The sequence below is a fragment of the Primulina tabacum genome, chromosome 10 (genome assembly GCF_025594145.1).
Source record: "Primulina tabacum isolate GXHZ01 chromosome 10, ASM2559414v2, whole genome shotgun sequence".
NCBI classification, from domain to species: domain Eukaryota; kingdom Viridiplantae; phylum Streptophyta; class Magnoliopsida; order Lamiales; family Gesneriaceae; genus Primulina; species Primulina tabacum.
The window spans coordinates 2,277,976-2,292,049 of record NC_134559.1 but is presented as its reverse complement, the minus strand read 5'-3'; the positions used below and the strand labels follow the sequence as shown (position 1 = coordinate 2,292,049).

The following is a 14,074-nucleotide window of genomic DNA, read 5'->3' as shown; positions in this document are numbered from 1 at the left end:
AAAATACAATAAACAAATAAATTTATGATGATGAAGAAGATTAACGATGATAATCACAAAATTCCCATTAGTAATAAGACAAAAACTTGTGTGAGACGGTCTCACGGATCGTATTTTGTTATACGGATCAATCCAGACCATCTTAACGTATAGAAGATATCTTTAGCATATTGATCAATTGGCGATGACCAGGTCGCTATACCACATTGACACGAAATTTGATGGCATTCCTGGATGTGAAGCTGCATGCAACATTTGCCACAAACTTAGCAAGTGTTGTTCTTTCAATTAGACTGGAAAAAAAAAAACCCTGAATTCCCACATTTTATGAAGAGGATCACTGATAAATATCTTGTCAAAAGTTTCTTGTGCCAGATCAGCATGCTTGAAAATAGTTAAGTAGACCTATTTTCATGGTGAGATGCTACTCGTAGGAGTAACAATACAGTCGTGTATCCGAAAGTCCATATCTCAACACGTGGATAATATTAATGTTGATAGTACTAATATAGCAAAGCATGAATAATTAGATCAACAAATAAGATAATTGCTTACGATAGTTTGAACTCTGCCGTTATGAAATTCCATTGACATGTCTGTATTATAAAACTTGTTTTGCTTAAGACAACAAAGTGTGAAGTGTCTGAATTGAATGAAAATACCAAGGGAGAGTGGACCAGTAAAAAAACTTGGGCCACCGAGTGTGTCTTGCATGAACATTTCAAAGGCATCTTCGATCCTCTCCCTTTTTCCAATGTTTGAACAAGCTAAGATACACTGAAAAAGAAGGGAATATGATTCTTCAAACCTCAGCTGGTCAAAAGGAGATAAGGATTTGCACGTGTGTGCGCTTCAATTATAGGACCTAAAAATTGACAGTTTTTTTTTTAAACATGATATGTATTTTTTATTTTTATTTTACTAAAGAATTAAGTATTTAATTCTTATTGGAAGACAGCCACTGTCAACAGTTGAGGCTGATGTCTATACGTATTTGTGCCGATATCATTATTTCAAGTATATACTTCATGAGTTTGACACACACCCCTAATGTTTTGAGTCGGGTTTTTAAACCTAGAGTATCATGTTTTTCGTGAGATGAGACGATGAATTATCAATGAATAAGGTATTTTGAATTCATTTTTTTATTTTTTTTAATTTTTTGCAAAATGATATTCAGGCATACATTAAATATAAAGAATAAACAAATAGTAGATATTGAGAAAGATTTTAAATTCATAGTTAAAAAAATGTCATTTAGTTAAATAATCTCTAAATATATGATTAATATATATGGATAGCATAATATATTTATAACTCTAATCCTTGGACCTTGAACAAAATGTTAGATGAAACAAAGTCATATAATCAATTAAGATCTCATATTTCATGCCAAACAATGCCCAAGTATGGTGTCAAATCATAGGGAGTTTTGGATATTCTTTTATGGTGGGGGTGAGCATAGGAGTATAAACGAACCGAATCGAGTTGAATATCATGAAAAATTTAAGACTCGAATTAGTTTTATTCGAGTTCGAGCTCAATTCGAAGCTCGAAAATTTTAAACATTTTGGCTCGAATTCGGTTCGAATTAAAGCTTGAGTTCGACTCAAACGATTCGAACATTTTCGCGAAGTATTCGAATTATTACTCGAAAACAAGTACTCGAAAGGCTTGAAATTTATTTAATTAATATATAATTATATTATATTAATAAAATATTAATGATTCGCGAACTATAGAACAACATAATTTGTGCTCGAGTTTTGTTAAAAAAATTTCGAACATGTTCGAGTTCGATTCAAATTCGATAAGATCGAGTATGAATCAAATATTTTTGACTCGACTCGAAAAATTTGCGAATCGACTCAATTCATTTACACCCGAGTTGAGCATCCCTTGAATTCATTTTAATATTAAACATATGATCTAATAATAGTTAATCATAAGTTTGACCGTGTTGCTTTTGTACTATTTGTCGTTTGAATTTCCACCATGAAAAGAGCCACAAGTGAAGTCAAACTGAAATGAAAGCCAACCCTTTTTCTTTAATGGAGGGAAGATGCTCTCGTGATAGTGAATGTAAACTGTGTGTTTGTGTGTTTTTTTTTTCCTTTTTTTCTTAAGAAAAAAACTCTTGCATGTTTTAATGATATTTTTTCACTTCCAATATAAATGTTTTTCTTGGTTTTTCTTCATGTCGACAAGCTCAATAAATGGAGTAGACATGTTTGACAAAAGAATTTAATGGTTGGCAGAATTGACTAAATTTATCACAAGACACGTTAAAAACACGTCTTCACACGGACAAGGGGCTCTATAAATAGAGCTCCCCATTCATTCTGAAATCATCTCTTCTTCGAGTTTTCTCTCATCTTATAAGCATTTGAGTGCTTAGTTCTATAATATTTGTGAGGTGTTTTGTCCTCCTGTATTAAGAGTTTGTGTGTTCTCTTTGGAAACATAGTGAGTGAGTTATACACCACAAAATATTATAGTGGAATTCTTTTCATCTTGTCCGTGGTTTTTACCCTAATAATTTTTAGGGGTTTTCCACGTAAATCTCAGTGTACATTTTATTATTTATTTTCGAGTTTTATTATCTCAAATTCTGCACGTGGGACCAACACTTCAATTATCTGAAAATATAATGTGAATTGGGATCCGTCCGATTACGTTGTGTAAATTATGAGTTGGTCAAATCATTCAATATTATTTATAACTTGAATTGAGTTTGTGTTCATGGATTTTTTTTTATTTTGATGAAGTGATTGATCTGAGAATAAATTTGAGCGATGAATTTCAAATTACACTTATCTAAGGCATTAGATGTTTCATACGGACTGAATTAAATTTTATAGAATTGTATATATGGACATGTACAATCTTCTTCATTGAGCTAGTTTTTGATGAAGTTATATACAAATCTATAATTCTATCATGATATCAAAGCTCAAACTCATTGTTATTTGTTAGATTGTCTTATTGGTCAATCGTTAATGTCTTTTAAACTTCACACTCTAGTTGTTCATTCCTTAACATAATAATGTATGTGTTAGATATATCACACCAGCTGGATTAAGTTCTTGATAATTTTTGAGGTGAAGTTAAATATAAGTCAGTGATCTTTAATTTACTTTAATTTTATCTATCCGAACAAGTCAACGACACAAACATAACATCAGTCGAGCTCACAAAGAAGTTAGAACATGCATGAATAAGTAGGAATGTAATCGAGTCGAGCCGAGCCGAGCTCGAGTTTTATTTAACGAATATATTCATGTCTCACGAGCTTATTCAAGCTTTTATCGAACCTAAACGAGCTCAATAAATATGAACTGTACATTTAAATATTCATTAAATTCATTAAAAAATAAATTATACATTTAGAAAAAAAATATAATATTCTTATTAAAATTTGTCAATTTATTATAATAAATAAATTTAATATATTTTTCTATATTTCATAATTAATATGTTAAATCAATAAATTAAATATCAAAATTATTATTTTTCATCTAAGATATTACTTATGAATTTACTAACGAACATGTTCACAAGCTAACGAGCCGAATATTGTAGAGCTTGAACTTGGTTCGTTTATCTTAACGAGCCTCATTTAAACGAGCTCAAACGAGTTTTTATCGAATCGAGTTTCGAATAGCTCACAAACGGTTTGGTTCATTTACATATTTATGAATAAGATCGATTCATAACAAATCAAGTATTAAAAAGATATAGATAAATAAATAAATTCACAATATATTCATCGTGGTTCGTCGCCTCTAAAATCATTGCGATATGAATAGAATATCGAGATGATCCGGCCATCGCTAATTGTCGGTAAATTCAATATAAAGTTGGTGCCGGTGCCATTAATGTCAAATATAACGTGTATAGTTAATCCATTTTAAGGGGTAATAGTACTTAAAAATTTTGATATTTTTTCCAATTAAATTTTTTTTCCCTTCTCCAACGCCTCATTGAAGAGTGCCGTTCTAAAGTTCCGTGCCACGGGAGGGAAGAAATCTGCCCTCTTTGGTATTGTTTTAAATCAAGAGTAGGTCTACGGTCTCACAAATCTTTATCTGAGACGGGTCAATCCTACCGATATTCACAATAAAAAGTAATATTCTTAACATAAAAAATATACATTTTCATGGATGACCCAAATAAACAACTGATTTGTTTGAAGAGGCTAGAAGTATTCTTGAGGCTGAATCCGGACCAGACCATGCTGACACTTTAGCAGTTTACAGCAATCTTGTTGGCACATATGATGCAATGGGGAGGTAACATGCTAACAATAAACAACAATTTATCAGAATTTTCTTGCCTGATATTTGATTTGAGATATGGAATCAACTGTTTTCAAATGGTTTTGGGTTCGATTCCGATTGAAATCCTGGAATATGTGGTTGAAATGAAAGAAAAGAAGCTTGGAACGACTAGCCCCAACATAGAAGATGAGAAGCGGAGACTGGCGGAGTTGTTAAAAGAAGCCGAGAACCCGAAAATCGCGATCACTTGAAGCTTTACTTGTCAATAATTCTCACAACATCAGACCTTATTGATGTGTCATGTAATTAATTTATGGTTGATCTTGGTTTTCTTTACCTTACACATTTGTTTGTCAACTGGAATTGTGGTTTACAATAAAGCCAGATATATTATGATCTGTATGAGATGTGCACAAATCTGAAATGCAAGAAGTTTCATAAATTTGTCATGTCATATCTTCAGGTCTAATGAAGCAATGTTGGGATTTCATTTTCTTTTATTGTTACAACTACTAAACCAAATCGAGAATCGGTTAAGGTTTACATTTCCTACACTTCGACGTATGATTTGACATGGGCCGGGGCTTGTTATAAAAACAAGGTTTTTTCAAGAACTCGGGATGGTACGATGAACGACCGATTGTAATATGAAATTTATTTTTAAAAAAACAATACGTAAACATGTGTGTTTTTAATTTGGGGGTGGATCTCAAGTCCCATGATAAATTTCTCATTGTATAAACAACTCAATAAACTTGTTTAAAAACCAATTCTTATTTTTAAAAAAAAAATTAATGAATTTTCGCCCTAATACTTTGTGGCCCTTTACCTCCTAATTAAAAACAAAAAACGGCCGACACTTGTCCAAGAAAAGAAACGAAAGGAGACCCAAATTTTACAGCCCAAAATCTTGATCATCTGTACATAGTGGGTTGATTAACTGGGCCTCAGGCAACCCTGCATCCTTCAGCCCATTTTTAGGACAGTCAGCCCACAAAGAGGCCCATCAAGCCTCTACTAGTATTTGCCGGATATATTTACAATTTAGTTAAGCTAGTAAATATGAGAATATTAGATAATGTGTAATTTAATCTTCCCCGTTACTTGTACATTATTATTTTAGGATTAAGGAAAAGAAATACAGCATGTGGTACCTTCTCACATGACAGAAGATTTCCAAGTGAAACATTCACTGCCTCCTGCATGCATGTGAAGTTCAATCAATTAATATTGTTAAATCTCAAATGCGTTTATGCTTGTGGTACCTTCTCACATAAGGCGCATTGATCTCCAAAGGGCGTTCCCCTACACTCGGCAATCACCTTCTTCTTCGCCGGTAAATAAATTTTCACCCAATCTTCTATGAAATCACTACAATAAAAGTATGTATATCGATATAAACTAATATTCGTTACATGTTAGAAGATCCATCGAGCGCAAAAGACATGAGCTCCTTGATTCTTCCACAGACACTCTGCCCAATCACTAATATTTTTTGAACATGTTAAAAAAATAATTATCATTAGTTTTTCCAATATATATAACGTTGTGAAAATTTATCTGTGATCAGATTTTATTACCTTGAGGTGCAGCACAGCATACTCGATTGCAGACCCAACTCCGGCGCCGTACCTGGTCTGTTTTCAGTCTTAAATATTATATTTAGGAAATTTGCCAATACAGTGTTCAAACTTTGGTTAAAATCGAAAAAACAAGAAAAAAAAAACTGAATCGCCCAAGAGAAAAAAATCACAAGTCAAGTACCGTATCATATGGCGGCACCATGTTGGCATTCATGCATTCATTAAGGTTGAGGGAAATGGAGACGATCAGTACCAAAAGTGGGTGGATGACGGGCCGCTAAAACAGGCTCATTTCGGATGAGGCTGGGTGGGGCTGTGACGAGGGCATCAAGCCTTGCCGAGGAAACGGGGCGGAATGTGGTGACGGCAATGGGTCTGGATAGGTGGGCAGATGGAGTAAGCAAGCACCCGTTTAAACTTATGGTCGACATTGCGCGATTGGCAATGGGATTCACACCCTTTATAATTTTGTGTGCAGGGAAGAAGAATTAATTAACTAATAATTAATTAATCGATCAAAAAATATTTCAAGAAATGTTAGGAAAGGAAAGCGAAAGTATCTGTACGTATAAATTTAAATTTATGTAAAAAATATTTAAAAACTTGTTAAAACCCGAAAATTTGATTTTCATATTTACATTTTTTTTACAAAAATGTTTATATCAATTCAAAATCAATGATTATTAGTTATTTAGTTGAAGCCAAAACAAATTGATAGATGTGGTGCAGCAGCACTGCAGCAGTGAAGATATACGCATGCGTGATGGTTGGTTGAGTGTTTAAAATATAGAATTATACCTTCATATCAAATTATTTGAATTTACTTTAAATATATGACCAGTAGTCGATATATATTTATATCTAATATAATATAAAAACACTACATCTATTTCAATATTCATATGAAATTTTTTACACACAGTTGCATGTATATAGATATAGTAGCACAATCGATAATTGACAATATATTGTTACATAGAAATGAATGTTTCTCATGTGGTGCAAAAATTTGTGTAAGACGATCTCATTAGTCGTATTTTGTAACACGATTCTCTTATTTAGATCATCTATGAAAAAAGTATTACTTTTTATACTAAGAATATTACTTTTTATTATGAAAATCGGTCGAGTTGACCCGTCTCAGAGATAAATATTCGTGAGACCGTCTCGTAATAGACTTACCCTGAAATAGATTCATTTTACTCACATTTTATTTAAAATTCACAATCTTTTTGTACTCAATTTATTGTATTTAATTTATTTTATAATATTCAAATCTCAAAATGTAATCCAACAAATATCCACTACCGTCGATTCTTGTGCAACCCAGATCGCTAATAGCAATTTCATAATGGACCAATATTTCAACCAAAAGATTCCCATTTTGATCTACCAAATTCAACAATCCATGGAGTTTATCCACCAATAAACCCAAGCACCAATGTATGATCACAATGGAACTGAAAATTTTTAGGTTTACTCCATCACATGAATTCAGCTACAGATTTCTTAATCCTCCACAAAAAATAAAATTAATCAATTCTTCTTACCAGGGATATGATATCATCAAACGATGGCTATTTTAGCCCCAGCCTCTTCCAGCTGCTTCTTCGCTTCCTCGGCCTCTTCTTTCGACACTCCTTCCTTGAATTTCTTTGGCAATCCTTCGATCAATTCCTTCGCCTCCTTCAAAGCCAGGTTAGTCAGAGACCTAACCACCTTAATCGTCGCGATTCTAGAGTTGCTAGGCACATCCTCGATCATGACGTCGAACTCAGTCTTCTCCTCCACCACCGGAGCTTCTTCAGCCGCCGGGGCAGCCGCGACGGCAGCAGCTGGGACAAATGACGCCGCGGACACTCCGAGCTTGTCCTGGAGGTACTCCACGAGCTTCTGAGCATCGGCAAGGGTTAGGTTTGAGATCTGGTCTCCGAGCTCGACGACTTTTTCGGGGGCGTCAACTGCGGCAATGGGACGGAGAACCGTGGCGCGGCGGCTGTGCAGTTTAGTGGCGATTTTGACTGTGGACTCGAACATTTGCTTGGGGAATATTTTGGAGGGGTGCGCCGGAGAGGCGGTGGAGGGAGTAGGATAAGAGGGGTAGTGTAGGTTAACGGAGGAAAGAGATGAAGCCATAGCTAGCTTGGAAGATTATCAGAGTGGAAGCGTCAGCGGAGGAGATAGGATAAGGGTGTGCAGAATGATAGAATTGAAGCCAATTTTTATCGGTTTAAATTTAAGATTGGACTTTAATGCCCATGGGCTGGCTAAATGGCCCATTTCTTTAAGCCCGATTTATGATATATCCATTAGGTTCAGTCCCTGCGTAAGACCAATATTTGCGGCCCTTTGCAGTCATATAGGTTAAAGGCCCATTTTATGTTGACCACGAGTTGTAGAATTAAAAGGTTTTGTTTCCAAAACATATTCATATATATATATATATATATATATATATATATATATGTCAATCTTTTTTTCCGTGGACGTAGGCTGTGAACCAGTCGAACCGCATAATCTTCGTGATCCTATTTTATTTTCTATTGCCTGAATAACAAACGGAAATCATTGAAGAACATAATACATCATACGTACATCTACATGTACATAAATACATATATATATCACGACAAAATAAAGTAACATGGATTGACATTTAGTTAAATAATGAATGGGATGCATGGAACCATTGGAAATCGTGTTTCTGCAAATGAAATTAGTTAAGAGTTAGGCAAATGTCGAAATTGAAACAGATTTATAGTGTAATAAATAAAGCAATTATCAAAATTTGACTGAAATAGGTGTGCCAACTTTCCGCTTGCCTGTTCTTCTTGAGTTAAGTTCGGTATTTGTTTCCCGCATGTATCTGGCCCCAACCAAATTCAATCTTATCCCATCTCACAACATATATTGTATCTACGAAAATGAATGTGGACAATTTCTTTATAGACCCAATGTTTTAAAATAAAATTATTTCCATTTTTTCTAAAAAAAACATTACTTGCTTTAAGATATTAATGGTAAATACATGTACAAGCATATCATTGCATTAATAATTAATTAATTAGAACCGGGCGTTTGTCGTTCTATTAAAACTTATAGTTGGTAGTAAATATGCAACTCAAATATTTTAAACCGTACAGAAGCTCAAGCACCACATCACTTTGCGATCACTCTACCAACGTGGACAATTATTGCACTACAACAATCTCCCTCCCACAAATTGAACTCCTTTGTAATCAACAGGCTTTGAACCGATAATCTTGATTCTGATACAAATTGTAGGACCGAGTGCTTATCGCTTTACCAAATGTTGTAGCTAATGGTAATGATGCAAATCAAATAGTTTAAACCATACAATAACTCAAGCATCATATTTCGATTGCGCTATCAAGCAAAAATAATTCTTGTACGCCAACAATCTCTCTTCCAATAACTGCACCCTTTTCAATCAATAAGATCGAACACTTGCCGCTTTACCAAAAGCTATAGCTGGTGGTAACGATGCAACTCAAATATTTTAAATCGTATAACAGCTCAAGTATCATATTTCGATTGTGCCACCAAACATGAACAATTATTGCACTTCAACACATTACAAAAAGAAAGATTAAAATTTGAAACATTGAAAAGGCCAAATATAAAGATGATTATGACACGACTAATGTAGTCGGCTAATGTCACTTAAGGAGAAATCTCTATCATATGAATATCCAACTATCGAACTCTTCGTCATGGAAAAAGTACATTAATTTACTATCAAATTGTCAATATGTTTAATCAACAAAAGGATCATTAGATTAAGATAAACAATCATTATTTGAACGCGCGACTTGATATTTATACATGTCCTACATATATGTTAATTAACCTAATTAACTAATTAGCTTATCTTTAATTTTGGGGCAAACATTTGATTTGATAGATGAATAATATTGACATATAATTAGTACGCTCCGTACAACTAATTAGAAAGTTGAAGCTTTAGTAAGTTAACTAATTTCCAAACGTCAAACCTTTTATTTACCTAATTTTTGGAATCAACAAAAGTTTCTCCTTTAATTAAACAAAAATGGTGTTCGAGTTTGAGATGAGATTTACTTCGTCGTAACGCCGTCGAAATATCTCAGGGTCATTGTTAGTTGTCACACATCGGTTGGATAAAATACATTGAAGTTGTATATATGGTGTTGGATAATCTTCGCCCATTGAGCTAGCTTTTAGGGTTTAGTTAGGTCTAAGTTCCAATCTTAACATGGTATCAGAGCTCATGTTCCACCGTTATATGTTAGACTGCTCATAGTTGGATCACATTTTCTACCCATAATTGGGTCATTTGTAAACTCCACGCTCCAAATGTTCATTAATGGGCGTGAGAGGGTGTATTAGTTGTCCCACATCGGTTGGATAAAATACTTGGGAGTTGTATATATAGTCTTGGGCAATCCATCCACTTGAACTAGCTTTTGGGTTGAGTTAGGTTCAAGTTTCAATGTTAACAGTCATATTTGTTAATTTAAGTTTTTTCGAATAATATTAGACTGCATAATTTTTATACACTATGACAAAAGACGAAAAATATATGTCCAATAACTAAATGTACGTTGTGTATTAAAAACGAAATTTAGGAAATCGAACCTATGATTCATTTAGCTAGTATGTATAGATATATCCATATTATTATATATATATATATATATATATCCATATTTATCATATGTAATTTATATATTACACATGTCAATACTTGATTCGAATAATATAATGATAATAATTTAAAATCAGGAGTAAGTGGTTTATTGATTGATGATAATAAATTATATTTCTTTTAATCTCCATTAAGCAACTGCATGGACCAAAAGTCCTCCATGCTCCAAATGTTGTCATTTGTTTCATGAGAGAATGGCCCTTGAAAATTCTCCACACTCCCATTAAATGAAATTGGGGAGTAAGATTCAACCGCGTGATGAGTCGGATAGATGCCGGAGAGATCGCAGCTTGTGCTCGCTTGATCGTTGCTGTGTTCCGAAATTTGGCTGGTAAAAGTCTCGGCTTGCTTGATGTGCTTCTGGATCCGAGTTCTCCAGTAGTTCTTTATCTCGTTATCTATTCTTCCAGGCAAATGTTTTGCGATCTTCGACCATCTGATCAAGAAAATATATAAATTTATATCACATACAAAATCAAGATAGATATATATATATATATATATATATATTTATGCACGTAGTTGAAATTAATGGGACCATTGGAAGAGCCAAAACAATAAGGTGGACGTCTATTTCAACATAATAATGTAGTGAGGTTCTATTTTAAATGATAGCAAGCGTTAACATGCATGTGCCCTATTTCAAATGGGTTCTCCTATATTTGGAAATTTGATCGTCTTCCTTCACAACGTATTACTTCCTTCACGCCTTACCTTTTCGATTTCTTCTTCTCTTCCTTTCATTTCTAAATCAAATTTCCCATCATAATACAAAACCTCAATATCAAAGTCACACGAACACACACGCACGAATACACATTATATATATATATATATATATAATCGCATGCATGTATAATTTTTACTATATTATATACCAAAGTGGCCTAGATCGACCGATAAATTAAGTTGCTAGTAAACACAATAACGTGCCTTGTTAAATCGACGAGATTGCTTGTAAAAAAAGGAAGGATTCCAAAGTGGGGGTATAAAATATGTGGATTTGACCAAGGAAAAAATAATTTAATTTGTTTGAATTTTGAAAGAAATAGATAAGAGAATTGTATTTTGCCACAAACGTAAGTAGAAATTCATATGTTTCTTTGCGGAATCAAGATTCGTTTTCAATTCAATTGAGGCATGGTTTAATTTGGACATCTAAAGAATAAGAGAACGTACTCCCTCCAAATCTTCTATGATTTTTATATATATATTTGGAGGTGAAGGAGTAAAACTTAGATTTCTAAATTATTTATACACACCTACACCTCAAAACCCACGATGAGAGAAAAAAACCACCATTTTTCATCGTCATTTTTTTCCCATTGGATTTTATCTCCAAATTATAAAATATCAGTCGAAAAAGTACATATATCGAACCCAAGAACTCATACCAAAAATTTTAGACGAAGATAATTTTGATACATCAGAAATTAATTATTTGATGAAAATACCTATTACCCCACTTTGCATGCAGATCCATGATCAAGAGTTGCTCCTCGGTTGTTATATTTCCCCTTCTAACATCCGGCCGAAGGTAGTTAAGCCAACGTAGCCGGCAACTTTTCCCGGTGCGTTGAAGCCCTAAAAGAAAGACTCACGATCAAATCATCAGTCACCTTCAAACATATATATGTTAGGGCTTTCCTTACATACATATATTATGAAAGACTGTATGTTAGGGTTTACACTTCTTCTTTCTCCTCCCATATTTTTATTTAAACTCAATCCGCGAGCTGAATCGAACTCGTGATGGATGAGGTATCGTCTACGAGGTCATCTAGAAAGTCGGAAATAAAACGTAGACGAACACGAAACGAAAATATCGAATACCTGCAGATCGAGCAAGAGAATTCCATACACCTTCGCCATGATTGGCAATGTAGTTGATGAGAATTAGATCTTCTTCCATGGTCCATGGCCCTTTCCTCACCTCAGTTTCTTGATAAATGCATGGCTTTTTATCCATCTCTGCATATATTTATTTATATATGAGTGTTTATATAGAAAGAGAAATATTTAAATTACTAAGATATAATTTTGTATAATTGAAGAAATGCAATGGAGGAGGTGCTCAATTTATAGATCTTGTCTAGTTAGACCAATTTAAAGTTTCTTTTTTAATTGGCATCACACAAAAAAATTAAGAGCTTTTAACCTAACTTTGTTTCCTTTTCCACGCGGATTGTAAACATCTCCATAACTATACACATTGCTTGTACATATATTCAATAGGTTTGCAATTTTTTTGGATAAAGTATACTGATGTGATTGTTCGAAAAAGAAAATGTAAAAAATCCATTCTCACTTAATTCAATAAAACGAATTAATCGTTAATATCAACCGTTCAAACAGTGAATATATATATATATATTTGCTAATTTGTGTAATTTTAGGTCTTGATTTATTAAATTTTCAAATTTTGATTTTGGTTTTCCACTATTTTGGTCCAACGGTTGACGTTGACATTAGGCAAATCTACAATTTAATAAGCCTGGAAAGCAAAAAAAAAAAAAAAAAAAATCCAAGTAATTACACCAGAGTTCAACTTTGAAAATTTAATGGACTAAAATTCAAAATAGAAAAATTAGTAAACCAAAAAATTTATTTACCTCTTCATTAATATGTATAAAATTAAAAATTGTTGTAGAGGATAACCTTCATTTATTACCTATCATTGTGTGAAAGAATTTTATCGATTATTGTTCTTTCTAAAATAAACATGACAATAAGATGTACTATCAGCATCATTGGACTTGTGTGATTGAATATTCATTCTCAATGACGAGGTAAAGTTGCCCACGGACGGCGTTAAGCTGATGTAGCCAAAAATTGTGATTATTCGAATTATTCTGCTGCTTCGTAAACGGGTCCAAGTAGTTGGTGGGATTTGCCCGGCGTAGATACTCGGACGCTCAAATCAGAAAATAAATTCAAAGATGTTATTTGAAAACTAAAAAATTTAAGCATAAAACCATTCTCTCTTGAATAATTAGAATCCTTTCTTAATTTTTCTGGAGTGTATAGTGGGCTTGAACTTTTATAATTAATTGTGGGTTTGGGTTTTTATGATTAATCTGGGCCTCAATAATAAATTGAATAATTAAATTGAGTCATTACCCATCAATATTATATTAAAATTGAAAGTTCAAAAGTATAAATAAAAAATATATATTGTATATTATATAACGTATTAATAAGAATCTATTTTAATTGATTAAATTTATAAACCATGCATAAATTTTGTGAGAAATTAAAAATATTATAAAAATTCTAAAATAAAATTTTTTATGATCTATTTAGTTTATATACAGAAATATAGTACATTTCTAAAATGTGTTAATTTTATTTACACAAGAATCGAGAAAACCCAACTTTCTATGTTAAAAAATATAAAATTAATGTTATTTGCTCTTCACTTTTTATCATAGTTCTCTCTATCACTCTCCATCATCAAGCGTGACTTACACTCAACTTTATTGTGTCAAATCAATTAACTTTTT

General features: G+C 33.0%; 3 protein-coding genes across 3 annotated transcripts; all 3 read right to left on the bottom strand.

Moving 5' to 3' along the window:
* Positions 1 to 4,207: 4,207 nt before the first annotated feature.
* Positions 4,208 to 6,181, bottom strand: LOC142505617 (carbonic anhydrase-like). Its single transcript, XM_075618680.1, has 5 exons — positions 6,045 to 6,181; positions 5,861 to 5,928; positions 5,696 to 5,752; positions 5,546 to 5,651; positions 4,208 to 5,479 (listed from the first exon to the last, which is right to left on the bottom strand). Exons 1-5 carry the CDS (start codon positions 6,075 to 6,077, stop codon positions 5,381 to 5,383), a joined length of 363 nt encoding a protein of 120 aa, XP_075474795.1. The 5' UTR covers positions 6,078 to 6,181; the 3' UTR covers positions 4,208 to 5,380.
* A 1-nt stretch (position 6,182) lies between these two features.
* Positions 6,183 to 8,076, bottom strand: LOC142505616 (large ribosomal subunit protein bL12c-like). The gene is made up of 2 exons (XM_075618679.1): positions 7,414 to 8,076; positions 6,183 to 6,321 (listed from the first exon to the last, which is right to left on the bottom strand). The coding sequence occupies exon 1, from the start codon at positions 7,997 to 7,999 to the stop codon at positions 7,430 to 7,432; it is 570 nt and encodes a 189-aa protein (XP_075474794.1). The 5' UTR covers positions 8,000 to 8,076; the 3' UTR covers positions 6,183 to 6,321; positions 7,414 to 7,429.
* Positions 8,077 to 10,637: 2,561 nt separating this feature from the next.
* LOC142505531 (MYB-like transcription factor EOBII) lies at positions 10,638 to 12,630 on the bottom strand. Its single transcript, XM_075618556.1, has 3 exons — positions 12,405 to 12,630; positions 12,026 to 12,155; positions 10,638 to 11,007 (listed from the first exon to the last, which is right to left on the bottom strand). The coding sequence occupies exons 1-3, from the start codon at positions 12,538 to 12,540 to the stop codon at positions 10,692 to 10,694; spliced, it is 582 nt and encodes a 193-aa protein (XP_075474671.1). The 5' UTR covers positions 12,541 to 12,630; the 3' UTR covers positions 10,638 to 10,691.
* Positions 12,631 to 14,074: the final 1,444 nt, after the last annotated feature.